We start from the raw sequence: 25,959 nt of genomic DNA on the forward strand, positions 1-25,959 counted from the left end.
CAGTGTGTATATTCTGTCTGCTTTTGTAAGGTGCCTATAGAACATTTTGAAGGTAGAGGTTAAACATTCAACCTTTACTTTGAGCTTTCCTGCCCCTGAACATAAAATATAAGACAACCTGACCTTTGAAGGATGCTCTATTGAGTTTTCAGATATTATCTGATTGTAACACTTTACCCCTAACCTATTCTTGGATTCTGCTTTGTATTATCATGAATCTCTAGCTTGTACCTGTAGGGGCAAAGTCTTAGGGTTTTTTCTTCAAGCTTTAGTAGCACGGCACTGGGACCAGCTTTTGCTTCACCAATTCTTTGATCACAACAGAACGGCAGCAAAACCATAAAGACTAGAAAAGCTTTTGTTAATTCAAGTTCCTGCTGCTCTTAAACTCCCCCCCAACCCCCTCTCTATTTCTTTCCAGAAAGTGTAAGTGTAATTAGCTGGTATTTGCCACTTCAGCCATGACAGGCAGCAAGACAACCTGAAGATGTGGCACATCTTTTCTTGGCTATTTTGCAGCCTGTTAAGTGGATAGCAGAGGCTGTGCCAAATTCCTGTATTGTCCTAAGGGCACATCCCATCAGGCAGCCTGGAACACCAGTTACTGATCTAATGCACCTGCCTTGTCATGCTCCTCTAAACTGAGTGGATCATAGTTCATATTTAGGGAAACATCCCAAGCTGTGAGAGCTGGAGGAGCTGAGACACTGACCTCAATGAAGACGTGATAATTTACATCAGCCAGACCAGCAACTTTGTGGAACTTTAAATCAGTGAAGGATTTCCCTCATTGTCCCTGGAAATGTTCCACAAAAATACACTGTTCCCTCTAGTCTCAGTTGTCATTGTCTTAAGCAATTACTGCTCTATATTCCCCAGAAAATTGTGTAGCAGTATATATTTTAATCTCAAGGTGACTTACTGCCTGTTTTTCCATAGCGAGAGATGGGTGCTTTACTTCAATAGCTTTTATTAGTGGTGAAAAAAGAAAAGGCAGTGATCGGATTTTGTAATTGAATAGAGAAGGTAATTTGCACTCCAGTCTTCTTGGAAATGAGGCTTTTTATTAGAAAAAGGAAAAGGTCTGAAAGGAATAACTGTCTTTCATGCATTGTGGCACAAAAGAAAAAGGCTGGAAAACAGTGGGGGCTGTCCCTTTCTTCCAATGTGTAGTTTTTTCCTGGAGAGAAATCCAGAGCTAAATCTTGGCCAGATCTCCGTGGCACTGACCAGTTAGTTGGCTCTCCGGGGTCCTGAATGTGGGCAGCCCTTGTAAGCACAGGCCTTGTCTTGCACTGGTGCCTCAAGACACAGCACAGAGAAAAAGAGGGGTTGGGTTCTGGAAGAGCGTGTGAAGACAGTGTGCAAACCTGTATCACATCCCAGGCTGCTCCAAAGGAGACTTTCCTCTCCTGCCACCAGACCACAGGAGGCAGCGCTGCAGAAACTGGAGGAATAGACAGTAAATAGACCCTTCATTGCTGAGGTATTTGAGGTAGGGGTACTGCTCCTGCAAAATCAGATGTTGTAGAAAATGAGCATCATGAACTTCGAAGAAGTAGAAAGCCTCAATTTTAAATAAAAGGCTTGGAATTATAAACGGTGTCAATAATTTAATGAATGAGACTGAAATCAGGGGCTCAGAGAGTTGATTCCACTTAAGTAGTCTGAAACATGGTTGAAAGCCCAAAGACCTTTGTTTTACATAATATGACGTAATATTTTTGAGTCTTCAGTAAAGTTTTTAGATAATGCAAAAAAGTCTGCTTACAAGCTGAATTTACATTTCCATTTCATTATGAAATAGCAATTTTTTTTCATTTGCTTATTAAAATCCAGCATGAAACACAAACAGAAGGTGAAAATGCCAGCTTTACTTTGAACTTCCCCAAGAAAAAGAAATTAATAGCCAAACTGCAGAAGCAGTTGATGATAAAGATTCCACTGTCAGAAAAAAAACCTGCTCATTTCCTGATTAAGGAACAAAGGTAAGAACAGTGATATTTTTCATAGACTTTAAAAAACCTTAAACCAACTGAAATACTGTTTCCTCATTTTATACAAAGGAATGGATTTTCTCACTGTTTTTGTCTCAGACGTTTCTCTGTCTGCAGGCTATTCCCCATGCCTGCAAAAACCAGAAAATGATGCTGATACATAAGTAAAGAGGAACTCAGTGGAGCAGAGAGGTGTGAATGGTTGAGCCAGCCTTGACAGCAGCTCAAAAGAAAATTATTTGTTGCTCAGAGCGGCACTAGATGGTTGTGTAAGATGAGGATGGCAAGATCTGCTGAGATTACAGAGTCTGTCCTGAGACTGGAACAACCAACTGTAGCGCTGCAGCAGGAGAAAAGAAACATAAACAAAACCTTCCCATTTAGAAATATTGAGTAACATCCTCTACCAAGACAATAAGCTTCTCAAGATAAACAGGACTGGGCCATCTGCACTTTTTGTTCATATTTTCAGAGCAGCAACAACCACCATCATCAGGTGCAGCTGAAGAAGAACATTTTAAGCACCATAGATGAAGTTTTACAGTTCAAAACTACTTGGGGGATCTTCCAGATGGGACACAAATATGAACTGTAGGTTTTAATTAACTGGTGAGGTTTTGGTTGCCCCCTCCACTTTATTTGGTCGCTGAGTATACGTCATGAATAAACGAAGAGAGATGACCAAGGGGGAAAGAAACTACATTGCAAACACAGTTCAGCCAAGCTTCATTTTTCAATTGGCTAAAGTAGGAAGCTTCTTACACTTAGTGTGACCTAGAAACTGCACATTCCCCAGCAGCCCTAATTAGTTGAAGAAACTAAGCATTTTACCACATAACCTTCAAATAATCTCTTTGAATTCACTGGTTTCCCAAGTGTTTCTTCCTTGTCCCATTTCATATAGTTAATGAAACATCTCAATCAAGGAGCTGGTTTTTATCTGTGAGCAGTTTCTGTCTGCATTCTAAAGGACTGAGACTTGAAAAAAATTACCACTCTTTGTTTTGTTCCTTAGGGTAAAATGAGTGTTAGCACCATATCCTCTTTCTGACCCAGAAATGATTTCTCAGGTATTTCACCTCCCTTTTTAGTCTCCAAAGAATACTTTCATATCTCAGGAGGAGGAGAGTATGGGCATGGGAATCCAAAATGCTTTGTTTCTCCTGTACAGCTGCTGATTGGAGCATCCAGCCCCTTTCAGCTTCACCTTTGAGGTGGGTTAATTTGCACTGTGCCCTGAGAATGTTCCTGTGAACAGAACACACTTTGTATGTGTGAAGGCACTGATGTTGCCACAGCTGGCACGTATGTATGTAAATAAAATTTTATCCAGGACAGAGGAAGACAAGGGCATCCTGTTCATGGAAGGCCTGTTTTCCTTTTTTTCTTCATCCAGCAGCTGTTCAGAAATTGCTTTTAGTGACCTTTGGCCCTACCTTCTGGGAACAGATCTCTGACCTAAGCTGACCAAAGCAGTGTCATCCCATTCCAGAGTCTGGGAAATTAACCCACACAGAGAAAGCCTGGAATGTGTGCAGCATTTCTAGAGCTTCTTCTGCCTTTCTTCTTGTTTTTTTTTCCAACTCACTCATTTCCACTATAACTAAGTAGGACAAATGCAATTGAAATTCGTACTGGAATTATTGCTATTGGCAGATCCTCTACTAAGGGAAAAATCTGTTGGAGTTTAATCTGTATGAAATATTGAGCCACGTAGTTCAGGTGGTTAAAGTGTTCATATAATACAGGTACTTGATGACTTTCAAATTTTGGAACTGGCTGGCTCAGTGAGCTACCCCAGAATCCTCAACATGATCACTGTTGGCCTTTCTCTCATTTTGAACTGCACTTTGTTAAAAACTTAGCCAAGAGATTTATAAGCTTATCAGTTTTGATGACAGCTGGTAAGCAATAGAAGATTAAGTCAACTAATCTGTAAAATAATTTTTAAGACTGTTTTTATTTCTAAAAATGCTCAACCAAAAAACTATTTAAAATATGAAAACATATTGCTGGATTTTCACTAGAAGTCCAAATTCCGTTTGTGCTAAGGTTGTGGGGGTTTAGAATAACTGAAGAACATTGTGTCTGTGAAAGTGTTCCAGTGAAAACATTTGGCCAGCCCCAGCAGACTTCTGGAAAACTTCTTCCTTTGTCTTACTGTTACAAATACGGGGGTAAGTACACAATGGAGTAAAGAAATTACTTATTGACCAAGGCTTTTATCTGTTCACTTTCTGAAATAAATACACATTGTGGTTTTGAAGGCTATAAAAACTACAATGCAAATGCAAGCTCATGATCTGCAGCATAATAACCCATTAATGACTAGGCACAGGGGAGAGAGCAAAGGCCAGAAGGGAAGAGATAAAGGAAAGCAGGGCATACAAATCTAACCTCAAGAGCCAGCTGGAAATTATCCATCAGAGGGTTCCCTAATGGAAAACAACTTCAACAAAAAGGCAAATTGTATTTTTTACAGTAATTATTTCAAGTCCACAGGGGGAGAAATTGCAATGAAGTTATGTTATTTCAACAGTTTTCGACATTTTCAAATCCTACTTCAGGTCATAGACAAGTGCTCAATGGTTGAAATATTCCTTAGGAGGAGGAAGGGGGTGGAAAAAAAAGAAAAAAAAAGTCCAGACTTTCTGGACTTTTTACTCTGGCTCTTCCTAAGATTTTTTTTTTTTTTGATAACCAAATTCTCATCAGGTGGAAGTAAACCCATTGGGTAAGAACCAACTGAGTTGTCATTTGGCTCACAGCTTTGACAGCCTCTGTTTTCCTGGATGTTCTGGGAAGAATGCTGTTCAGAGAAAGTGTTTCTGGTTCCAGATGCATTTCCTTTTCAGAGTATCTGGGGACACAGAAACCAGCACCATCAGTGCTCTGCACCACGTTGTGACTCCTCACAGTGGGGTAACAGAGAGGGTTCGTAGGGCTCAGTGTCACATAAACCTGTCATTTACCTGTTCTGCTGCAGCTGTCATTCCTTTCCCAAGAGCTGCTCGTTCGCTTCATGTGTAAAATTTTACAGCTGCTTGAAAACGTGATCATATTTCTGGCACGATTTTTGCCTAGAAGCGATTCACTAACTAGGAAAATTGTGAAAAATGCAGTTGATTCTTGTTCTCATCTCCGGAAAAGCAACCCGGGCTTCTCAGCCGAGGTGCCCAGAGCAGCACCCGAGCCCGGAGCTGCCGCGGACTGCGGCACCACCTAGTGATGCCTGCGGGCTCGCACAGCGCCCTCGGCCTGGAGCACCGGGAATCCTGCCTCAGGACGCCAGAGATCTCTGGCGACACCTAAACTACAAATACGATCCTTGTCATGGCCATTTTTAAGTGGCTTTTCCCCTGGCACACCATGTAACACTGAGTTAAGCACACATCTGAGTCTGCGTCACATTTGGGTGGATATCTAATGAACTACAGAGGGTTTACAGGGCACAACAGAGTGGTATTTACTGGAGAAAGCAAGATGCAGTGGGAAGAGTCAACCACATTTCCACATGTATTTTTCTGTAAATTCAGAGTTTTCAGTTAAAAAAAAAAAGACCTGGACAAACCCCCAGGCTGTGGCGTTGTGAGGGTCCCCAGGACAAGGTGAGAGATCAGAATTTGACTCCATGTACTCAGAAGGCTGATTTATATTATATTATATTATATTATATTATATTATATTATATTATATTGTATTATATTGCTATACTAAAACTATACTATAGAAATAGAGAGGATACATCAGAAGGCTTCACAAGAATAATAATGAAAGCTCAAGCATGACTCCTCAGAGTCTGACAAAGCTGATGGTGATTGGTCATTAATTAAAAACAATTCACACAGAACCAATCAAAGATGCACCTGTTGCTAAATGATGTCCAGACCACATTCCCAAGCAATCAGACAATTATTGTTTTCATTCTTTTCTGAGGCCTCTCAGCTTCCCAGGAGAAACTCCTGGGCAAAAAGGACTTTTCAGAAAATATCATGGTGACACCAGGCTTTCTCTCCTCCCTGCTGAAGTGGTCCCTTGCCTTTCCTGCCTGCTCTTCTGCTTCCATACTGGCACAAACCAGAAGGGAAACAGTGCAGTGCTCAGCCCTCAGAGGACTGGTATCACCCACAAAGCTGGGCACATCTTTTCTTTCTTGCTGCCCATTGTCAGGAGGAGATGGTTTTGTGACTTTGTCCCCTTTTTTCAGTCTGTTATATTTTTTTCCTTTAGAGGAAAATTAATCAAGGTATCCAAAGATCATTTTAGGGTCTATAATATCAAAATCAGGCAAAAAAATTCTAGAGGAATTGAAAGACAGTGGTAGTTTAAAAATATTTTTTCTTTATAAGATACTGCAGAACTGCCACTGCATGACAGGCTCAGAGTTGAAACTAAGTGTTGAGACTGACCAGAAATTTTTCTCCCATTGTTTTCATCCACTGGCAGATATTGGAGGTGAAAACAAGATTACTTTGAAAAGAAAACATTTCCTTTCCTCTGTGCTCCTTCTTCTTAAGCAGCGATCTGAGTTTTGGTGATCTCTAGTGCCACATCACTGCAGTAATAGCAGTGAGAGACACACTAAAGACCATAGGAAAGGCAGAAGATCATCAGGTTGCAGAGACCCAAGGATAAAACAGGGGACTTTTCCTGAAGAGAGCTGGCTGCAGAGAGAGGTATCTGTTTCCAAATGAGGTCATCTTGTGCCCTCAGCTCCCAGGCAGGAGTTGGGTCACACCCATGGAGTGCAGAGCAAGGTACAACCCCTAGATAGAGGTTTGCTTAGCTCCAGCCAGCCCAGGAGCATTTCACTGGAGTTCAGCCCTTGCCAGGGAAGGAAACAGACCCTGCAAGTTCATGCTGGGACAAGAAAGCTTGCCTGGGGCTAAGGGTTATGTCAGGGAACCGACAGGAGACCCCCAGCCCCCGGAGTGGTGCTGGGAGGAGCAGCCCAGGAATGCACACACTTTGTAGGGACCAGCACTGCTAGAAAAGACAGGGTTTGGTGGTTGCTTTTTTAATCAGAAGTGGCAAATAGGAGTCACTCAGGATCTGTTCTGTAAGTTACTAAGCTCTTATTTTAACTTCAATTACATTGCCTGTCTCCATAGACTGTTGTGTAAAATAGGGGCAATTCTTGCCTGAATTGTCAGAGCATTTCCAGGGTTTGCTGGCTAATGCTTGAAAAAAGGCATAGAAACCTTTGAATGAAAATTCTGTGACAAAGAATTCAGGATGCTAGAATTAAAACAGAGAAAGAGCGGATTTGTGTAAAAAAACCAACACAAACATGTCTCTAGTTTTGCCATGGGGAGTAGGGAAGCTATTCACCTAAAAATGAACTTAAAGGCTATTGGTAACTTCATGGGGATTTTAATTTTTTCTTTTGAATTTGAGGGCAGAGAAGATAGGAAGGGATGAGAGCAGAAGTGTGGTACTCTCCATTTTTCCTGCTACCGTGCTAAAACTGAGGTTGACATTGAGTTCCCAGAGACTAAGCACCTACTCACAGTCGAATTTTTATTAAAATTATCCAAAGAGGTCTCACATGAAGAGCTAAGTTGCTGAGTGGCATCCATATATGAGCTGACAGCTGCACTCTGCAATGACTCAGGGCACTGTCACCATCCCTGTCCCTGCATCCCCACCAAGGGACCATCACTACCCTTCCAACGTTTTGCCATAACTCTGCTTTGGCTGTTTTTGATGGAAATGAACCCAGCAATAAACCTGACCTGTCCCTCAGCTGCAGCACAGCCTGTGCTGCCCATGACAGCAGCTTGAGCACTCTGACCTCTACAGGGCTAAAGGAGACCAAGAGGGCTCCTTTGCTCAGCCCTGGGGCAAGGGACAGCTGCAGCCGCCTGGCCTGAGGCAGAGTGCACTGCTGCAGGTCTGGTGCTCCCAGCTAAGGGGCACATGCAGAGAGCTCAGTTTCCTAAGGTTAACAACACAACCTGGGCAAGGGAAGGATCTCTCCTTTTAGATCTACCTTGCCTACATGTAGCTTGTATTATACATATATACACTTGTACACAAGAACTGTGGTAAAGCAATTTATGTCGGCATGGCTAAGCTTTAAAAACAAACAAAAGACAACCACCAAACCAAAATCAGGAACTTAGCATTTCAGCTCCTTCAGAGCATTAGCAAAGCCTGAATAAGGCAGCTGAATTAAGAGATGAGCTTGCTGTCTCCCCATACAGGCCATGAGGAAGCGAAGCCATCCCTCACACAAGCCAAGTCACCTTTTGGGGGCAGGTACTGCAGAGCCATGCACTTGTGCTTTGCTACCTGGTTCTGTTAAAAAACAACTTGGCACAAAGCAGGTTCCTAGCATGTTTTCAGCCTAGCAGCTTTTATCCTGGTTTACTACAGGGAAAAAGATAGCAGGTTTTTTGCCAGGCTGCAAGGAGCTAGTCAAAGATCAGGATGACCTGACTGCAGGTGTTAGGGAAAATGATTTCTCAGGTTGCCAACCCACTTGGGTTCTCCAGATAAGGCAGCTTGTCCCAGGAACACCTTCCTGAGGGTGGGAGGCAGCACTAGCTGGTGGTACAAAGGGCAGGGCCTTCTCTGTTGATCCAGTTTGAAATCATTAACTCAGCACAGGCAAAGAGGCGCCCAGGTACCCAGCCCCTGCCACCCCTGTGCCACACTCTTACATGCCCCTTGCAGCCTGAGGGCGGGCCCAGGCACCACTCCCGTTCCCTGTCCATACCATGAACTGCCCACAGGCAGCCTAGAGGAGCAGCAAGGCAAGCCTGCCCCCTGTCTGGGCACTGCCAGCCCCACCACACTGCAGCCCCCAAGGCCGTGTCCTGTGGCAGCACTGCACCCTGCTCTTTGCTGCTTAGGTAGCAACTGCATGGCTCACAAGCCCACCTTTCCACTGTCACCTGCATTACCTCTGAAACTCAAATTTAAATTCCACAGCTTCCATCTAGCTGCACTTCTTCTCTGGTAGCAGAGAATATTGCCCTTCATGCCCATAGGGCCCATCCTTCCAAATCACAAACAGGTTCAGCATTGCATTTGAACCTTGTCCATTTGTGTGCAGCCCCCACCTTGTGCCCTGATCTTACTAAAGCAGGCAGAGAAATTAAAACAATATGCTGAAAAGGAAAAAGAACATATTTCTGGAGCCACTGTCCCTGTCTGCAGTCAAGTCTGGCATCTCTGTACTGACTCCCCCAGGCTCACCTGGCTTGAGGTCTTCAGGAGCTCTGTCGATGACACTGGCACTGCTCCTGCCTCTAATTAAAAATGGCTTCCACAGCCATTAATAAGTGGAAGATAGAAGATGAAGGTACTTTAATAAAGTTTATTTAATCATAACTATGCTTAGGAAAATACACTTGTAAGGGTTAATATAATGCAATTTAGTTTAACTTTATACTACATTTTGAACAAAAGGCTTCTTATACATGATTTAGGTAAAAACAGGAAGTATGATCTGGCTCGTTTTACATCTATTACAAACGCAGAAAAGACTGTCATGCACTACAGTAGAGAGCATGAAAAAAATTACCTTTGGTTTAATTCAGAGAATACAAGTATTGCACTGTAAAAGCATCAAACATGGTGCAACTAAACATCATAAACATGTTTCCATGCCAGCTTACAAAAGTTTGTTAGCTAGTGTAATTTTAGAGGGGGGAAAATATATGTACACATAAAACAATTTCTTTAGCTATTTGGATTCTGTTAATATCATATCCACGCCACATATCTACACAACTGACATTCAAGAAAATTCTTGAATTTGATTTAATACTTTTCAGCTACATTAAATCAGTTGAAATCAATTACTTTACTGTATCTTAACTGGCTTGTCAGCTGTTAAACATTCTTCTTTAAATGACTGAAGTTCCAGCCTAGATCATCTAAATCCAGAAATATCAATTGCAAACCATGGATTTTAGGTGCCTAGCTAGCCATTTCTGGACCATTTTTCGGGGCAGTTAGTTTGAGTGTATAGATTCATACAGAAAAAGCCCAAAACACATGACTCAACCAAGGGCTGGCAGTGTAGGGGTATATCAGCATGCTAATCCTTCCAACCACTTATTGGAGGTTGAACACAAATACAGGTATTATTCCCAAACAACACAAACATGCTAGCATTGGCAAAACCAACACAAAATAATTTAACAATATTGAAAAAGACCAAAAACAAAAAAAAAGGCGTTGTTTAAAGGGAGACAGCAATGTAAGACCACCATATATGGTGGGCTACATGACCCACACTCCCCTCAAATACTCATATTAGCAGTGCCTAACATTTGAGATAAACATAATGCATACATCCTTGCCTTTTTACTGTAACATAATCCCAAACCCTGCAGAGAATTCCAACACAGTTCTGCACCAAGATTAGCTAGTTCAGGATGTTCTTGATGGGTCTCAGATAGAAAAAATCAACTTTTCTTCTTCTTAATATGTTAATAATTTATTTTCAGTTTCTCATCTTGTAGGAAGGTAGGAAACTCCACCAAAGAGGAGCCAACTGTTGTCTTTGAAGAGTTCTTGTCAGATCAAGCATTGAAACCTTGACCACTTCACAGAAATGTGCAGCACAGTATTTCAGAGAATCACCTTTGCTTTTGTCTCACAGAGAGAACTTTAAAGTCAGTTAACAGCATCATTTCCATTAAAAAAATAACAGGAAAAAATTATCAGGCCAGTCCATGAGTTTACTTGAACATAGCTAAAGTCCTTGAAGTCTCTCACAAAATGGCAAAGGCTCTTCGCAAGGATAGGAAGGGAGCTTTAAATCTCTACACAGCACTGGAATGCCCAGCATCTGCTCACATCACTCACAAATGGTGGCAACATTTATATATAAAGAAACACTATTATGAAGAAAAAAAATACATCTAAAACTATTACAACTGGTAGTTTAGGAAAACAATTCAACTAGGTTTGTTTTCTTAATGTTTAACATAAATATAGTTGCAACTTGATCTTGAGTTGACAATGATTGTCACAGCCAAGGTAAGGATTGAACACTATCTATGCAAACAGAAACTCACTATACATTATACAACTTATGTCTGCCATGAGGGATGCCTTCCCTCTCAAATCTTTGGCCTCCTATTACCAATCTCTCCCAAAAGCAGAAGCAATGTAGCATTGTTGCTCTCAGTTCATTCACAGCAGTGGGTTTGTTTGGAGGGGAAGATGCTGTGGGGACAACACCATGAAGAATGGGGTTTATTCCAGAGCTTACACAGAGAGAGTTACTTGCAATAAAGTGCTCTGACAAATGCTGTCTGAGCTCTTCAACTCCACTCCCCAAGTAACACCTGACTCCAAATTTGCTTCTTTGGAGCTGTCCCTAACTGCTCCCACTGGAAAAGCAGCTAGTGACAGTCAGAAGAGTGCACAGATGGGACTGGGAGGGTTTTGCTTCTTCACTGCTGGTTTGGGTTTTGTTTACATTTTGCCGCTGGTTGGCTACAAGCAGTCAGGTATGCAATCTCTCTTGCATTTGTGTGTGCTGGAAATTAAATCTGTTTAGAATTAAAAACTCCTCGTATGACATGCAGACCTGAGATGACAATCTGGTAACTTGCCTGTTTCTCTCTGCATGGAAGCAGGATGGTTTTATTAAATGCAACTTGAATTAATATGGAGCAGAAATTCCTACAGATTTTAAATGCCAGGTTTGTTGCTTACCAGTTGATTCATCTTTATTTGTTTGCTGGGTTTTTTTGTGTATGAGATGTTAGATTATATCACTGCTACTATTTCATTTTTTTAAAGCTCATGAAATTTGACTGCTGTCCACCACAAAAATGAAAATGGAAGGGAAAAAAAATTCCAAACTTGCAGAATCTGCAGACTGTTTCCACTGAGAGAGATTATTTTCCTGTCTGGTGATCCCAAATTGTAAATCACAATTTATTACTCTGCATGTGTATTCAAAGTATCAGAAGTGGCATTTCCATGACAGAATAAATCCCGTAAAAGTGTTCTGGAACTGCATTGGTATTGTTTTGCTCAAGAACACTACAATTCTAAACACAGTAAAAAATACATAGCCAAGCAGTTCATAATTTCAGCAACTTCACGCACAGTTAATCACACCCCAGGAAAACAAGAAAAATCTGCAGTAAGGAGCATCACAGAAAACTGCCACAGAAAACTGTCCCACTGTAAGCAACAAGTCTGAACGTTTCCAAATAAAAAAAACTTACACATACAAAACCAAACATGCATATATAAAGTGTACATATACTGCACAAGCACTATTCCTAGAAGATTAAACTGCATAGGTAAAAATCAAAAACAAGTGCAACATTTTAAGCCTTTAAAGCACAATCAAAAAACAAAAAGCAGGAATTAAAAATAACAAACTTGCTCCCCCACAACAAAGCCAATTACAGATCAGTGATTAAGATATTAATCAAGACAGAGGTTCTCCAATCAAAAGTTGGAAGGACTGCTCTCAAATTTTGGCTCATCATTCACGCTTAGGGGACCTGAAATGTACGTTCATAATTGTAATTAGCTTAAACATTTATGTTCATCACTAGCCAACTTTGATTTCTTTTACAAAGTGCTCTTTATGTAATAGAAGCTATCTTCCTGGTAGAAAAACCATCAAGTAGTTTAACACTTTGAACATCAAGATACATTGAAAAGAACTAAAATAAAAAAAGGGAAAGGGAAAAAGGGAGAGAAAGAGAGTTGGCTGCTAGAACAAAAAGCAACTTATGCCAGTGGCTCTATAAACATCCAACTTGTATATTGCTAGCTCCAGTCTTGTTCCTAAAACTCAGTTTATAAAAGAGCTGTAAAGCTAATAGACTAGAAGCTTACAGTGACTTTATAGGACACAACCTGATACACCCTACCTGCTTCCTCTAATTAAGAGATCCAATAGTTAATGAGTTCACCATGACACATAAAGTTGTCAAAAATATTTTCAACTTTAAAAAAAAAACTAAACCAAAAAAGAAACCAATGCAGACACTAAAGCAAACCGTGCTTAAAAAAAATCTACAGTATTTTTACATAAGCTGTGTGAGATCTTACAAAAGAAGATTCCCCAAACCACAGCTATTTCTACTCCTGCCCTTTTGCTGCCTTCTCAAGATAATACACATTAACTAAGTGCCTGTTGAGGTGCTTGCTGTATTCACCCTCCTTTTTAAATGAGCGGTCACAAAAAATGCACACATAGTTCTCCCCGGCCACGGCGGGGTCCGGAGCTCCTTGTGACATCTTTGGACTCGTTTCCTCTTGCACAGAGCGAGCGCCGTTTAACCCCGAGTCGTCGCTCCCTTCCGATATGTTGTCACTGATGTCACTGCCTTCGTGGCTGTGGATGCCCTCATCCTCCTCCATTTCCTGAGATTCATTCACGGCTGTGCTATCCCGAGGTAAGGACAGAGCCACTTCAGGGCTTTGCGTACACCCTGCTGCGGGCACAGGCGCTGGCACAGCATCTCCTGTGGACTCTGTCGCTGGCAGGCATGTCTTGGTCAGGTCCATCGGGCTGGAGTTAGTCTCAGTTTCTGCCACAGTTTCCTCTGGCTCCTTCTCAGGTGCCAGATCTGGTACCACATCCATGACTACATCCACGCTTTTTTCAGAAGACGCTGCATGGGAAGATTCCTCAGAGCAAGCGTCTTCCCCTTTGTCCGCCTGTCTCTCCTCCTCTTTTGCACCACCGGTGTCTTCACTCTCTCCTACTGCCGCAGGCATTTCTTGGTCCTCTACCTCACCTTCAGTGTTTGCATCCTGAGCTGGCAGACAAAGCTGCCCTGGATCCTGGATGCAGTTTCCTTTGGGATCAGTGCTCTCCCCGCTGAGAACATGAACGCTGTTGTTGTTTAATGCCACTGTGTCAGTGGGATCCTGCTCCTTCTGGTCACTGCCCTCAGTGTCCAGCTTCACGCCTCCATCTTCTTTTGTGACAGGATACTCATCTGGCATCTCCTCTTCTTCAATCTTCTCCTGATCAGGTTTGCTGCTTTTTTTACTGTGCTTAATTTTCAGAGCTTTCTTTTTTCTGTTTTTCTTGAGGCAAGAATTTTGCTTTTTAGGCTCTTCCTCTGGTGCAACATCACTTTTCTGAGCTTCCTGGCAGTCTCTGGGTTTAGCTTCCACTTTCTTTTTCTTTTTTGTTACTACTGAGGTATCATTTGCAGGCTCTTGTTTTGAGGAAGTTGCCTCAGTCTCTGCCTTTCTTTTGACCTTCTTTGTTTTACATGTTTTCTCAGTACTTTTCTCAGTTTTAATATCCACCTCCTTGTTTTCTGAAGCCGATTTCCGACTTCTGGTTGTCACCTGGCCTGCAGAAACATTGCTCGCTGACTTCTTTTCCTTTGCCGAATTATCTTTTTTCTCCACCTTCACAATTTTCTCCGTTTTCTTTGCAGCTGAATCCCCTTTTGTCGGTTCCTTCTCCACTTTGTCATTACCGCTCTCAGAAAAGTCAGCTTCGCTCTTTTTAGTCCGTAGCTTCACCTTCGAGACATCCATGGTGATGTCAGAACAATCGGGATGCCTGGACTTGATGTGATACTGCAGGTTGCATTTTTTAGACGCTGCGTAGTCACAGACAGGGCAGAGGAACTGGCGCGGGTTGATGTGGAGCTCCACGTGCTTTTTGAAGTTGCTGCGGTCAGCGGTTTTGTAGTTACAGTGCGGGCAGATCAGAGGCTTCGGCCCGTTGTGCACCTGCCGCGCGTGACGAGTCACCTCGTGCTGGTTTGAGGCCACGTAGCTGCACTGGTCACATTTGAATGGCTTCTCACCTGAGGGAGGAAGGATGGAAGGGAATGATGGTGATTATTAAGCATGGTGGTTGTGGGACACTTACTTCCCACTAATATAGATATAGAAATATGAAACTTTAAAGGATAAAAAAAAAAATATCCATGCGCCTTTAAAATTAAGCAAAGTCAACATAAGAAATCCACGAGTCACAAACACATTCACAAGACACTAAGAACAAAATACAAAAAAAAAGAGAGAAGGAGTGAGGGCTGGGAGGAAGGGGATCCAAAACCAAACAAGCAGTAACAACGTCACAGGTTCTGGCTAGGCATACATACCGGCAGAGATCTCTCTACAGTAATATTAGCAAATGGAATCCATACCCAACTGGTCCATTGAATGCATTGTAGAAAAATGGAAATGCAACATTTGATGAATAGCGGTTTCACACAAACGTTTCAAAAAAGTCCAACTTTATACAGATTTAGCATACTTCATGTTTGCATTGAAAAGGAAATGAGGGAAAAGAAGCTAGCAAAACCTAAGAACACAAAAGGGGTGTCCAGATGATCTTTACCTCTGAAAAAATTCTGTTCACTGTTTTGGTGCCTCAAACACATAGTGCTCTGGCTGCAGGCCACTCTTGGCAAGGCAACCAAATGCAGTCCACAGCCATCATGTTACTATTAAAATCTGCATTTATAGAAGTGTAATGACTCCTATAGAAGTGTTCCTGAAATGTTCTGCTTAATGCATGCCACTGCAGCAGAAGTAGCTTTCCCCTTACACATCAAAGCAAATAGGAAGAACACTTCTAGTGCAACAACCCAAGTCCAGAAATACTTTGGGAACATCTGTGTAAGTGCAAATTTAGCTGAGGAATTTGGGATGCTCCTGAGCTCTGAACCAGCATCTCAAAACTGATCTGCAGCACTAATGCATGCTACTTCTTCAGTATGCTGAAAATCCACTCCAGTCCCTTGTGCTCATGATACAATAGGTGCTTCTCCCACCCCTCCAAGCCACTGCCCATACTCAAGCATGCTCTGTGGCATGACTCAGGAGACCAGCCAGCCTGCACTGAAGATGTGGTGCCTGTTTGTGTATTAACCACAAGATCTGCAACACCCTCACGAACTCTAGAAAAGGCTGTGCTGCCTCCCTGGCAGAAACCAGGGGGACAATTGTTTAAGAATCCAGATTGTCTCATGCCTGTCTGCAGCATCTATTTATTATTTAAAGAAGAGCTACTTTGATTCCCTCCCTCACCACTTTACTTCCTTCTTTTTTCTTCCCACTTCCTGGTGACATTTTCTACAAGTTTAAGCTTGATGTGTTTATTGCTCATCCTTCCTCCAAGTACAGAGCCTTTATCACCAACACTTCAAAGAACAGTTCTGTGCTGCACTGTGGGAGGACAAGTACAGCCTCTCTTACATACACATGAACAAGCTGTTCTAAGTGCACAGTGGTCAGAGGCAGCTGCAACTGGGTAACTCAAAGATAGCATGTGAAGAGCTTGTGTCCATGGCCTCTACTAAATCCTGGGGCTTTACTGTGCAAGTGAAAAGGATATGTACCAAGATGGCTAAAACCAGCTGTGAATTAGGCTCTAAACAACTGCCATTTGCTGTCTAATGTGGAAAGAAAGCTACAGCACCCATGGGCCTTAAACAGCCAGCCTGTCAACTGCAGGAGTCCAGAAATTGCTATAGAAAAGGTGCAGCTGCCTGGGCAATGCAACAAAACATACAATAGGGTTTAGGAGAGCTATTAAGACAAGATCCCTGATAGCAAAAGTCATGCCTTCCCTCAGAGACTTCTGAGGCAGGGGCCACAAGCAGATCCCACTCCTTACCTCTTGTGGAGTTGAGACACCCTTGCACAGAATAAGGGCAGAGCAACATGTTCATGAAATGGTCTCCAGGTTTGGTATTGACCAAACCATTTGCAAATTTGGTGGTTCATTTGCAAACCAGAGGCTCAACCAAATATTTTTTTGTTTCTGAAAGCAGAATGCTACATTCACAAAATTCTCACACCAAAATACTGACATGTCATTTTAAAGCTGGCTATTTTTAGTGGACCCAAGCCCCTCTCTACTACAGTTAAAACTGCCTGTCTCTTGGTTTCAATTAAAAGCCTCATCAATTGAAATTGAGACAATTTTTGTTCAGGAGACTTCAGCTCCTGTTTGTCAGCATTAAGAATTCACCTAGGGCTGGTCAATTCAATTTTACAAAAACAAATCAAAAGCACAGGCTCAGGCCTATATGAACTCCCTAATGAGAGTCATAAAGGATGACTATGCTTGTGTCTGTGGTGTTACAACTCTCAAAAAATGCTGTTAATTCATTCAAAAAGAGATTTGCAAGAGCATGAGAGCAAATGTTTGCAACACCACAGCTCACAACCAGTAATGGGAAATAAAGGCTAGTGAAAGTTGCTTCTTTGGCTTTTAGTGCCACAAGACTGAGTCACTTGTAAACATCCTCTGAGTTTGCTTTTTCCTCCTGTGCCTCCTTGCCATAAGCAGACACTAATTTACACCACTGTGTCATACTGAACAAAAGCTAAGGGTTCCCTCAGAAACCCTGGATGAGATGCAATCCTATGCATCACAGAGTAAATTCTCAGCTGCTCAAAATGTTCCCAGTTTCACTGATTTGAACTCAGCTATGAAGCAGACAGTGTACAAGAATTTGTTCCTATATCATCATGACGTTGTATTTATTACTAGGACTACTAGAGCAGCCCTATGAATATCAGAATAGATCTTGAAAAGTAAAAAAAAGAATATATATTTCCATTTTCAGTTTTATTCATGACACGTAACATTCTTTAGCAAGACAACCTTCTCCAATTAAAAAGGATCTAAAGCCCAGGCCCTACTGGCTAAGATGGCATCTCCCACAGAACTGGGCAGACTGCTTTAGGCAGCCCTTCTGGAGGCAGAGTCTGGCCCAGATGAGCTGCAGAGGTGCCCTGTGACTGCAGGATGCTGTGATACTGTGAGGCACCCCTTTCCTCAGTCACTGCTGCCCCCCGTACCAACCTGAGTGGGTGCGCATGTGCCTGGTTAAATGGGTCTTCTGAGAGCTGGAGTAGGGACACATCGCACACTGATAGGGGCGCTCCCCTGCAAAACAAACAGCAAAGGAGTTACTGAAACACAGCACATTCCCAAACTTGGTTACCAAGCCACACAGGGGAGGCTGGCACAGATCCTCACACTGTGTTTGAGAGCATCTTATCTCTCAGCAAAGGGACAGTGAGAAGCAAATGCCCGAGCCGGACCAGTGCAACATGTCATGCCTTGTGAATGAGGGTAGTAAAAGGGCAGGATACGACAGAGGCACATCCTAATGTCCACCTGGGGTCAACCGTAACCTCAGCCAAAAGATTATGAGGACAGACGACTTTAGGAAGCCTTAAGCCACCAGACCTGACTTCCCTACAGCATCTTCTCCAACACTCTGAAGATGCACAAAAGATCCTGTAAGAAACAAGGTACATTCTTGCTTTGCTTAACATCTTACCTGAAACCTCCATATTTAATTTGGATTGAGATGGGATATGACCATCCATTCCACATGGACTTGCATTTACCAGAACACAAGTGCAGATAGAGCAGGTCTTTGCTTCCAAAGTTTTACTGGCAGAGTGAAAATAGTTTGCAGCATGGAAAAGCAGGATGCCCTGATCAGTGAAATTATGCTGCTAGCAAAAGCTTAAGTGCAGCATAAACGTTTCTTTCAAAAGACTCAAAACCCCCTGCCTGAAGAGTTATTGGTTCTGGAGAACTAATGGAAACTAAACAGTCATAAATTATATCTCCACTGAGGACAGTCAGCTCGCAATTGTAGCTAAAAATTGTTTCAGTACAATGATACTTGAAAATCTTTTTCAAGTGAAGACAAGCTCCAAACAAAGGCGGACAGTTTTATAATTAACATGTTAGGCAGGTCTGGATAAGCACCAGGGATGTCTGCCCCAAACTGCTAACACACTGTCTTCCCTACAAACACTTTTTAGTCTTGGGTGGACATCCACAAGAGAAGAGAGGAGTGAAGCTGAAAAGGGAAAAAGATATTACTCAGCCCTAGTATTTATTCAATTCATAGCCAGAATTACACTACAGCATTTTGATAAATTTGCTACATATGAGGTTTACAACCAAGGTGCTCTCTAAATCACAGAGACCTCCACAAAAGCCCTGCACACAGGGTATGTGTTCACTTTCAGAGGCACAGCTCTATCTGCAGCAGCAAAGATCTGCATCTGCCAGTGTGTGATGTGAGGCTCCACTGCTGGCCTGTGCCAAAACAGCAGTAGAAGTGGCCTTTGTAATGCAGATTAATTCCACATTTCTTCCTTCCATCAAACATTTAGACTATCGTTCTTGATTAGATCAGCAGTTTAAAGGTAAATTCAGCCTAACAACCACAACTCCCCTCCCTTTCCAATTAAAACAAGGTAGGAGATTGGCGCAATACACACAATAAGATTAAGTCATGTTCAAGGGAGGGGTAGTCCTTTTGGTACAAAGAGATGGTTTTGGTCTTAAATTACTCCTTACAATTAAAAAATATGTGGCCAAAGGTCCTGGAATATTCAGTCATATCTTCTTCCCACTACCTGAAATTTCATATCTGTAAAGTTAGCTACAACATTAGGAATGTGAAACAGGCTTCCTTTCGTGGACTTTTTTACATAGGGCACAGCCACAAAACATACTAGATTTAAGTATAATGACCACAACTAATTTAAATTGTGTTATTGCCACTTGAGAATTAAATGCATTGTACAGGCTGTTCTGTCAAATACTATTCCCCAAAGAATTTGTATTGTAATTTTACAAGCTGTTTCATTATATGCAAACAAGACATTAAAAAAACCTCTCCAGAAGACACTTAAGAGAATAAGCCCCAATCTAGCCAAAGCTCAAGGAGGCACTTAACTCTATGCAAATGAACAGGCACACTGACATCAGCATACAAGTTTAAGACCATCTTGTTAAGGAAAGTTCCCAGTGTGACCATGCAGGAGACTCTCAAGAGTCACACTCCCGAGGCCAGACTGCTGGGACTGAAGCCCTTTCATGGTGGGTGGCTCCAGTGACCCAACAGGTGCCCCCCATGATTCTCTGCACGCCTCACTCACACAGGGTTTCCTTACCAGTTTCACCCCAGGTTTCCCACAGCAGTCTGAGATGTCCCATTCCATAAAGCCATTTACTCATGGCACAGTAACACAGAAACACCTGGAACTGTTGCCTCCAAAAAGGACCCAAGAGTGGAACCCCTGCACTTTTATACCCTCACAATCTACCTGCACACAAATCTCACTCTTCCTCCCCAGTCTTCTGTTCCTGCTGCTGAGCTTCTCCATGTTGACCTTGCTGGCCTCCCCAGTCTTCATCTGCTTTGTTATCCAAAAAGTTGGCAGTTCATGGCTCCTGCTGTGTCTCTCAGTGTCCATCCACCTGGCTGGCACCATCGGCACAAGGCTGGCAAACCATGGCCTCTCTGTGCCCTCACCCTGAGCAAAACCTGATCTCGAACTGCAGCTTGCACACTGAGCTACCTGCACCAAAGGCATTCCTCAAAAACCTCTTGACAAAGCCTTTTTTTATAATGCCATTAGAAGTCCCATCTGCTGGAAACAAATCTGCTTCCATCAAACTTCAAACAGAGTGGCAAGCAAGAAAGATCCCCTCTCACAACCAAAATTTAAATTAAAAAACAAAACAAACAAACAAAAAAAACCCCAAAAAACCAACCACAAACCAAACCAAAACCAGTCCAAAACTAGGCACAGAACACTGTGACTGACTGAAGCAGATGTCTTAGTTATATAGCCCTTCAGATTATTTTCAATGAAGTTTTCTAGAAATTTCTTCTAACAAGCAAAATAAAGAAAAAAGAAAGAGAACAATGCTGCACTGTCTTGCCCGTAGTACGGCTCCAGAATCAGCAGGTAAATCAAGTCAAAACTTGGTATAAAAGGTCTAACGAGCACAAACGAGCCCAGGTAGCTCTGCCCCTGACACAAAGAGTCCTTTCTGCCCAAGCAGCAGAGGAACAGATTGTCCTGAACACCTCCAGCCAGCCACTCCTGGGCAGCAGACAGGCCCCTCCAGATGCAGCTTTCCCAGGTGACAACCCTATGACCATCTGTGGGGTCCTTCTGGCACCCTCTGCCCAAGGTGCCAACATTTGTCAGCAGCCTGTCCCACAAGCACTGGGTATCCTGCAGGGTATCCTCAGCACAGGGCAGGTTCTGGGACAGCTGCTTTTCAACATGAATGAAAGCAACAACAGGCAGGCAGATAACCTCTGCCTGTCTTCCTGTGGTCCCCAAACATTCCAAGGATTGGTATTTTTCCCAATCATGCAAGGTGCTAGCGTGCAGCCCCCTTCCCTGCTCCCAGCCACATGCTCTGGTATTTGCATGTGTCATTAGTAAGGCAACTAAGTTCACTAACCAGCAGAAAACCAACCTGGGGAAGAGGAAAGGAGTATTTTTACTCCTTTACTCCATTTTAGTGAGTGGAATCAACTAGTCCCAGGATATAGGTAGAAAACTGAGACTGCCCTTCTCCAGCAGCAGCACATGTATCCTGTGAAACTCCACTCTGTACAGTCAGTGTTTCAGAAAATTGTATGGCTCTAACACAGCAGAATCAAATTAACTGCAAAGAGGCATTTCCCCCACAAAAAAGTCTGATGAGGAACAAAAAAACAGGAGAAAAAGAAAAGCATGTATCCAAAATTATTTAACCTATTAGCAATCAGGAAACCAAAGAAACAAACAATTCCAACTTTCTTCTTTAATATCCTGAACCTATAGAGTAGGAAGAAAATGATGGATGGATGTAACCCATTTATTTTTCCCAACAATTTTTTTTTTTTTTTAGTTTTAAATGAAAACTACAATCCAAAGCTATTTTAGTATCATTCAGACAGTTTTTACTAAATTCAGTACTGTTATGTAAACAGTCTGCAAATACCTTTGACTATAAAATAGCTGTGGGTGTTTTTTCAGGGTTTTTTTGGGTGAGGGTTGTATGGGGGGATTTTTTCTGCGTTCTGGTTTTGTTTGAGTTCTTTAAGGCAATACACATTAGTATTGGCAAAGACTTTTAGCTTGGTGTATAAAATATACCTGCCAGGAGCTTATTCATTCTTCTAATACTCTAGCTTTAACACTCTCCTCCACAAAACCAATGTTACTGGAAGCAAGGCACATTCCTAAATCATTCTACTAACATATTTGGAAGTTTTTAATCAAGCAAGAACTGCCTGAAAGAACTTAACTATGTAGATATGAAGTAGCAAAGAAACACCTACAAGGGTACACTAAAACATGCTGAAATCATAATCACTGATTCCAGCTTAATTACAGTAATTAAAAGAACCAGAGACCCTGACTGCACAACTGTCTTCAAAGGAAAAAAATCGGATCTGGACACACTTGATTTTTTAAAAAGTTTTAGTACAGTTCATTGGTAAATTGGTCAAATGCAGTGATAACAGAGCACTTCCTCAGCAAACATGGTAGTTCCTGTAAAAGTCAACAAGTGCTTTCAGAAGTCGGAAAGGGGGACCTAATGTCATCTGCAAACATAAGTAGAGATTAATTTAAAGTTGAGGCAAATGTAAACTAGACAAGAATCAAAGCACTGGCTCACATGTGGCCATGACTTCCCCACAAGATTCATTTATGTTTTCTCCTACTATTTTGCCATTTTTACCTGGTCTCTTTCCTGTTAACTCCTACAAAACACACAAAGAAATGAACTGGAGGATAAACAACACCATTTTCCTAATAACTCTCACAATAAACTTTGTTTACTTGTTTAGGAAAAATATATTTAGACAGGACTGAGTTTGAAATTGATGGTATCCACAGAACAACAGCACGCAGCTATTTTTGGGAAAGAATAAAGTACTAAAATTCCCAGCAGACCCTACCAGCCCCAACAAAGCAGACACTAAAGCGAGCTGACAAACACAAACTCCTGCACACTTCAGCTCAAGCCCAGCCCCGAGGCCTCCAGAGTGCCCACCCCTTCCAGACAGCTGCAGACAACTGAACTGAAACCTCCAAACCATTCATGCCACTGCTGTGACAAAACACGACTTTAAAGGAGAAATTCCCCAGTGTTTTGCTCAGCCAGCACAGTCTACAGTAAAGGGGAACCAAGTCAGGTGAGCACGCCAGGAGATGGTTAGCAAGTGAGCCCTCTCCACAGAAAAGCCCGGACACAGTGGAAATAAAAGCTTCTAAGAAGCAGCAGGGAAGCGCTGAATTGCCCTCTCACTTTCACAAAAGGGACCAGGAGGCCAAGTAACTGTACCCCATGGCCCAGAGAGGTGAGATGGCTGCGATAACCCCCTCAAAAGGAGTTTTGGCTGGTCAGAATTCCCCGTGTGCGAGGGCGGTGAGGCTCTCTGACGAAAAGCAAGGTATTTCCCAAGGCACCTGTGGTCCCTGCAGTCCTCTGCCTCCACTTGCCACACACCAGGGAAAAAAGGGGCCTCACACTGTCTCTTCCAATTACAAACCAAAGGTAGGAGAAGTCAGGAAATCAGGCCAGACCCCCTGAAAGGCTTCCTATAGGGTAACAGAAGTGTGTGTTTACTTCTGGCTGCTGCAATGATGCAGGGCCTAGAAAAAACGAAGCCTCTGAGCATTAAAAGGAATTAATTCACTGTTCAACTCTTATTCTGACTTAGTGGATGCTGGAGAACTCCTCTGCATGCATATATCAGCTCGCTCTTCTCTGTAATTACATTGTAGTCAAGTTTCAGCTCAGTCTAAAGGAACCATTTTCAAAACTACCTATGGGATTCAGGCACCTTTTGTCAATCTGCTTGTTTTGGTTTTAGACTACATCAGGTTTCGGTGTTGTGGACTCTGACAATTATCACAGGTACACTTTGTCATGCCTTCTTCAAAAAATTGGCTTAAAATTACTAAACAGAATGCCCTTCATCTCCTCTTGGGCACCTAACATTTCCTCAGCCCTCTAGGACTACAGTCTGGAGCTCAAAGCAAATTCCACTAGGCTATAACCTGGTAGCACCAAAGAAGAGAGCACAAAGCTTTATCAGATAGAACAAACTTTGCAAAAAGACTCTGCTTCCTTCATTTATCACATATTCTCAGTAGTCTTACTGCACTTCAGTCAAAAAAAGATTAAAACCTTACCTGTGTGAGTTCGAATATGTTGAATATAATTGTTCTTCCTGTCTGAAAAATAAGAGCACTCTGAGCAGGTATACACTTTCCTGGGAAAATGATTTCTTAGGTGTTTTTTCCAGTGATATTCACTGACAGTAGTGTATGTGCATATGGTACACTTGTAGACTCTCTCATTTTCCCCTGCTTTGTTGTGGTGCTTCAAGTGAGCCAGGTAGTGATCATATCTGTTAGTGTTATAGCCACAGCGATCACAACGGATTGGGCCCTTAGAGAAATCCACCTCTTCTGCAGTGCAGGAATCAGACTCCTTCACCTGTGCTTGCTTTTCTGCATTTTCTTCCACGAAGAACTTCTTAGCACTGTGAACCCTGATATGATGCACAAACTCCTCTTCAGACTCTGCCTCATACTGGCAAGGCTTACAACGAAATGGTTTGCTCTTCAAGCTCTTACACTTGTCCTCTGTGCTTTCTGGAGTACCCGGTGCTTCCAATGAGGCATCTTTGTCCACACTGGGAGTCTTAGCAGGGGAACAAGCAGCTGGACCTTGAGTTTCCACACTAGGAACCTCAAGGGAGCTTAATTCCACATTTTCAGGTGCCTCACGGTCACTCTCTGCAGTCTGGGTATCTTCCATACCCTCTCCATCACTATCTGAAAAGTTGCTGTCCCCCACCGTTGTCAGTTCTGCCATTTGTCTCTCTTCTCCAACCAGGTAATCACAGCAGTTGCCACTAACTTCTCCCGTCAAGGCCACATTTGCCAACATAATGAGCTGAGGAGCTGCCAGCTCAGCTTTAGAAAGGTCCTGTAAGTCATACATGTCATTGGACAATGCCATGCCAATATTTGAACTGCCGGGAAAGAGGCCGTTCCCACCAGACTGTCCCAGCACTTGAGTTGCCATGGCAGTAATTCTGTCGGAAGAGAAAAGAACACCTGTAAGCACCGGAGTGTGGAAAAGTCTCCTCTGCTGTGCACCGTCGAAGCAGCCCTCCAGGGAACATCAAAAAACTAAAGCTCTCTGCTGAGGTGCTGGGGCAGCGGGAAGCAGAACCCGGAGCTGGGGGTCTCGTTCTTTGCCCAAGGGGTGGTTGGGCTCTTCCCTACGAGCGGCGCAGGATCCCACTGTGTGGAGGCCGGGTGGGAGGCGCTGACAGCGGGGTCCCAGGGCCCAGGCGGGGCTCGGCTCAGGTGAGTGACCCGGGCCGGGCCCCGCGGCTCCCGCCACGCCAGACACCGGGGGATGGGGGGTGCAGGGCCAGCCGGTGAGCGCTGCGGCCGGGCTCCGCCGAGCGCCCCTGTCCGGCCGCCGCCCGGCCCAAGGGCCCCGCCGGCCCAAGGCCGCCAACAAAAGGGGGCGGCCCGGCCCTGCGGCGACCTCCCCGCGGCCCGGCGCACATCCGCCGGGGGAGCCGGGCCGGGCCGTGCCCCCGCCACCCTCCCTCCTTCCCTCCCTCCCTGCCTGACAGGCATGCGGCCATTTTCTGCCTGCCCACACAAAGCGCCCTCCCCGCGCCGCCCCCGGCCCGCCCGCTGCCGCCGGCCGGTGGGGACGCCCGGCTTCCTCCTCCCCCCGCGGAGGGCAGGGCAGGGCAGCGGCGCCGGTGCGGGGGCGCGGGGCGGAGGAAGCGCCTCGGTACCGGCAAGGTCACAGCGGCCGCGCCCACCCGATGCCCGTCCGCGGGAGGGGGAGCGAGCGGCGCCCCGGGCCTGCTCCTGGGCCCCGGGCCTGCGGCTGCGCCCGGCCCGGCCCGGCCCGGCCGGCGACGGCTTCGCCTTCCGGCGGCGGCGCGGCCCGGCGAGCGCCCCCGCGGCCGGCGCGGCTCCTTAGCCGTGGTGCTGATCGCCCCGCGGCCCGCCCGCCCGGCCGCCCCCGCCCGCCCGGCGGCCGCAGATCAGCCCTGGACAGCGCCTCTCGCCCGGCTCCCGGCTCCCGGCCCCCCCTGCCCGGCCCCGCCGGGCCCCGCCGCACTCACTCACCCACCGGCGGCGCGGGGCCGCCCGGCCGCGCGGCTGC

At 44.0% G+C, this 25,959-nt stretch overlaps 1 protein-coding gene across 2 annotated transcripts; it reads right to left on the reverse strand.

Annotated features, from left to right (window-relative positions):
* Positions 1-9,315: 9,315 nt before the first annotated feature.
* On the reverse strand, positions 9,316-25,959 carry REST (RE1 silencing transcription factor). Of its 2 annotated transcripts, none has more exons than XM_054295177.1 (4): positions 25,923-25,959; positions 23,946-24,856; positions 17,785-17,868; positions 9,316-14,767 (listed from the first exon to the last, which is right to left on the reverse strand). In XM_054295177.1, exons 2-4 carry the CDS (start codon positions 24,844-24,846, stop codon positions 13,071-13,073), a joined length of 2,682 nt encoding a protein of 893 aa, XP_054151152.1. In that variant the 5' UTR covers positions 24,847-24,856; positions 25,923-25,959; the 3' UTR covers positions 9,316-13,070. The 2 variants fall into 2 exon arrangements, with proteins under 2 accessions (XP_054151152.1, XP_054151160.1); XM_054295185.1 differs by having other exon boundaries at positions 25,927-25,945.

The sequence above is a fragment of the Melozone crissalis genome, unplaced genomic scaffold (assembly GCF_028551555.1).
Source record: "Melozone crissalis strain CALT ecotype California unplaced genomic scaffold, PUWL_Pcris_2 ptg000006l_1, whole genome shotgun sequence".
NCBI classification, from domain to species: Eukaryota; Metazoa; Chordata; class Aves; order Passeriformes; family Passerellidae; genus Melozone; species Melozone crissalis.

What these genes read in the sequence shown, in the direction of transcription:
- REST (XM_054295177.1), bottom strand. Translation starts at nt 24,846, where the DNA reads ATGGCAACTCAAGTGCTGGGACAGTCTGGTGGGAACGGCCTCTTTCCC. An exon ending in ACATATTCGAACTCACACAG is followed by an intron (nt 17,869 to 23,945) that starts GTAAGGTTTTAA and finishes TTTGTTTTGCAG; the next exon opens with GGGAGCGCCCCTATCAGTGT. An exon ending in GCACATGCGCACCCACTCAG is followed by an intron (nt 14,768 to 17,784) that starts GTTGGTACGGGG and finishes TTCCTCCCTCAG; the next exon opens with GTGAGAAGCCATTCAAATGT.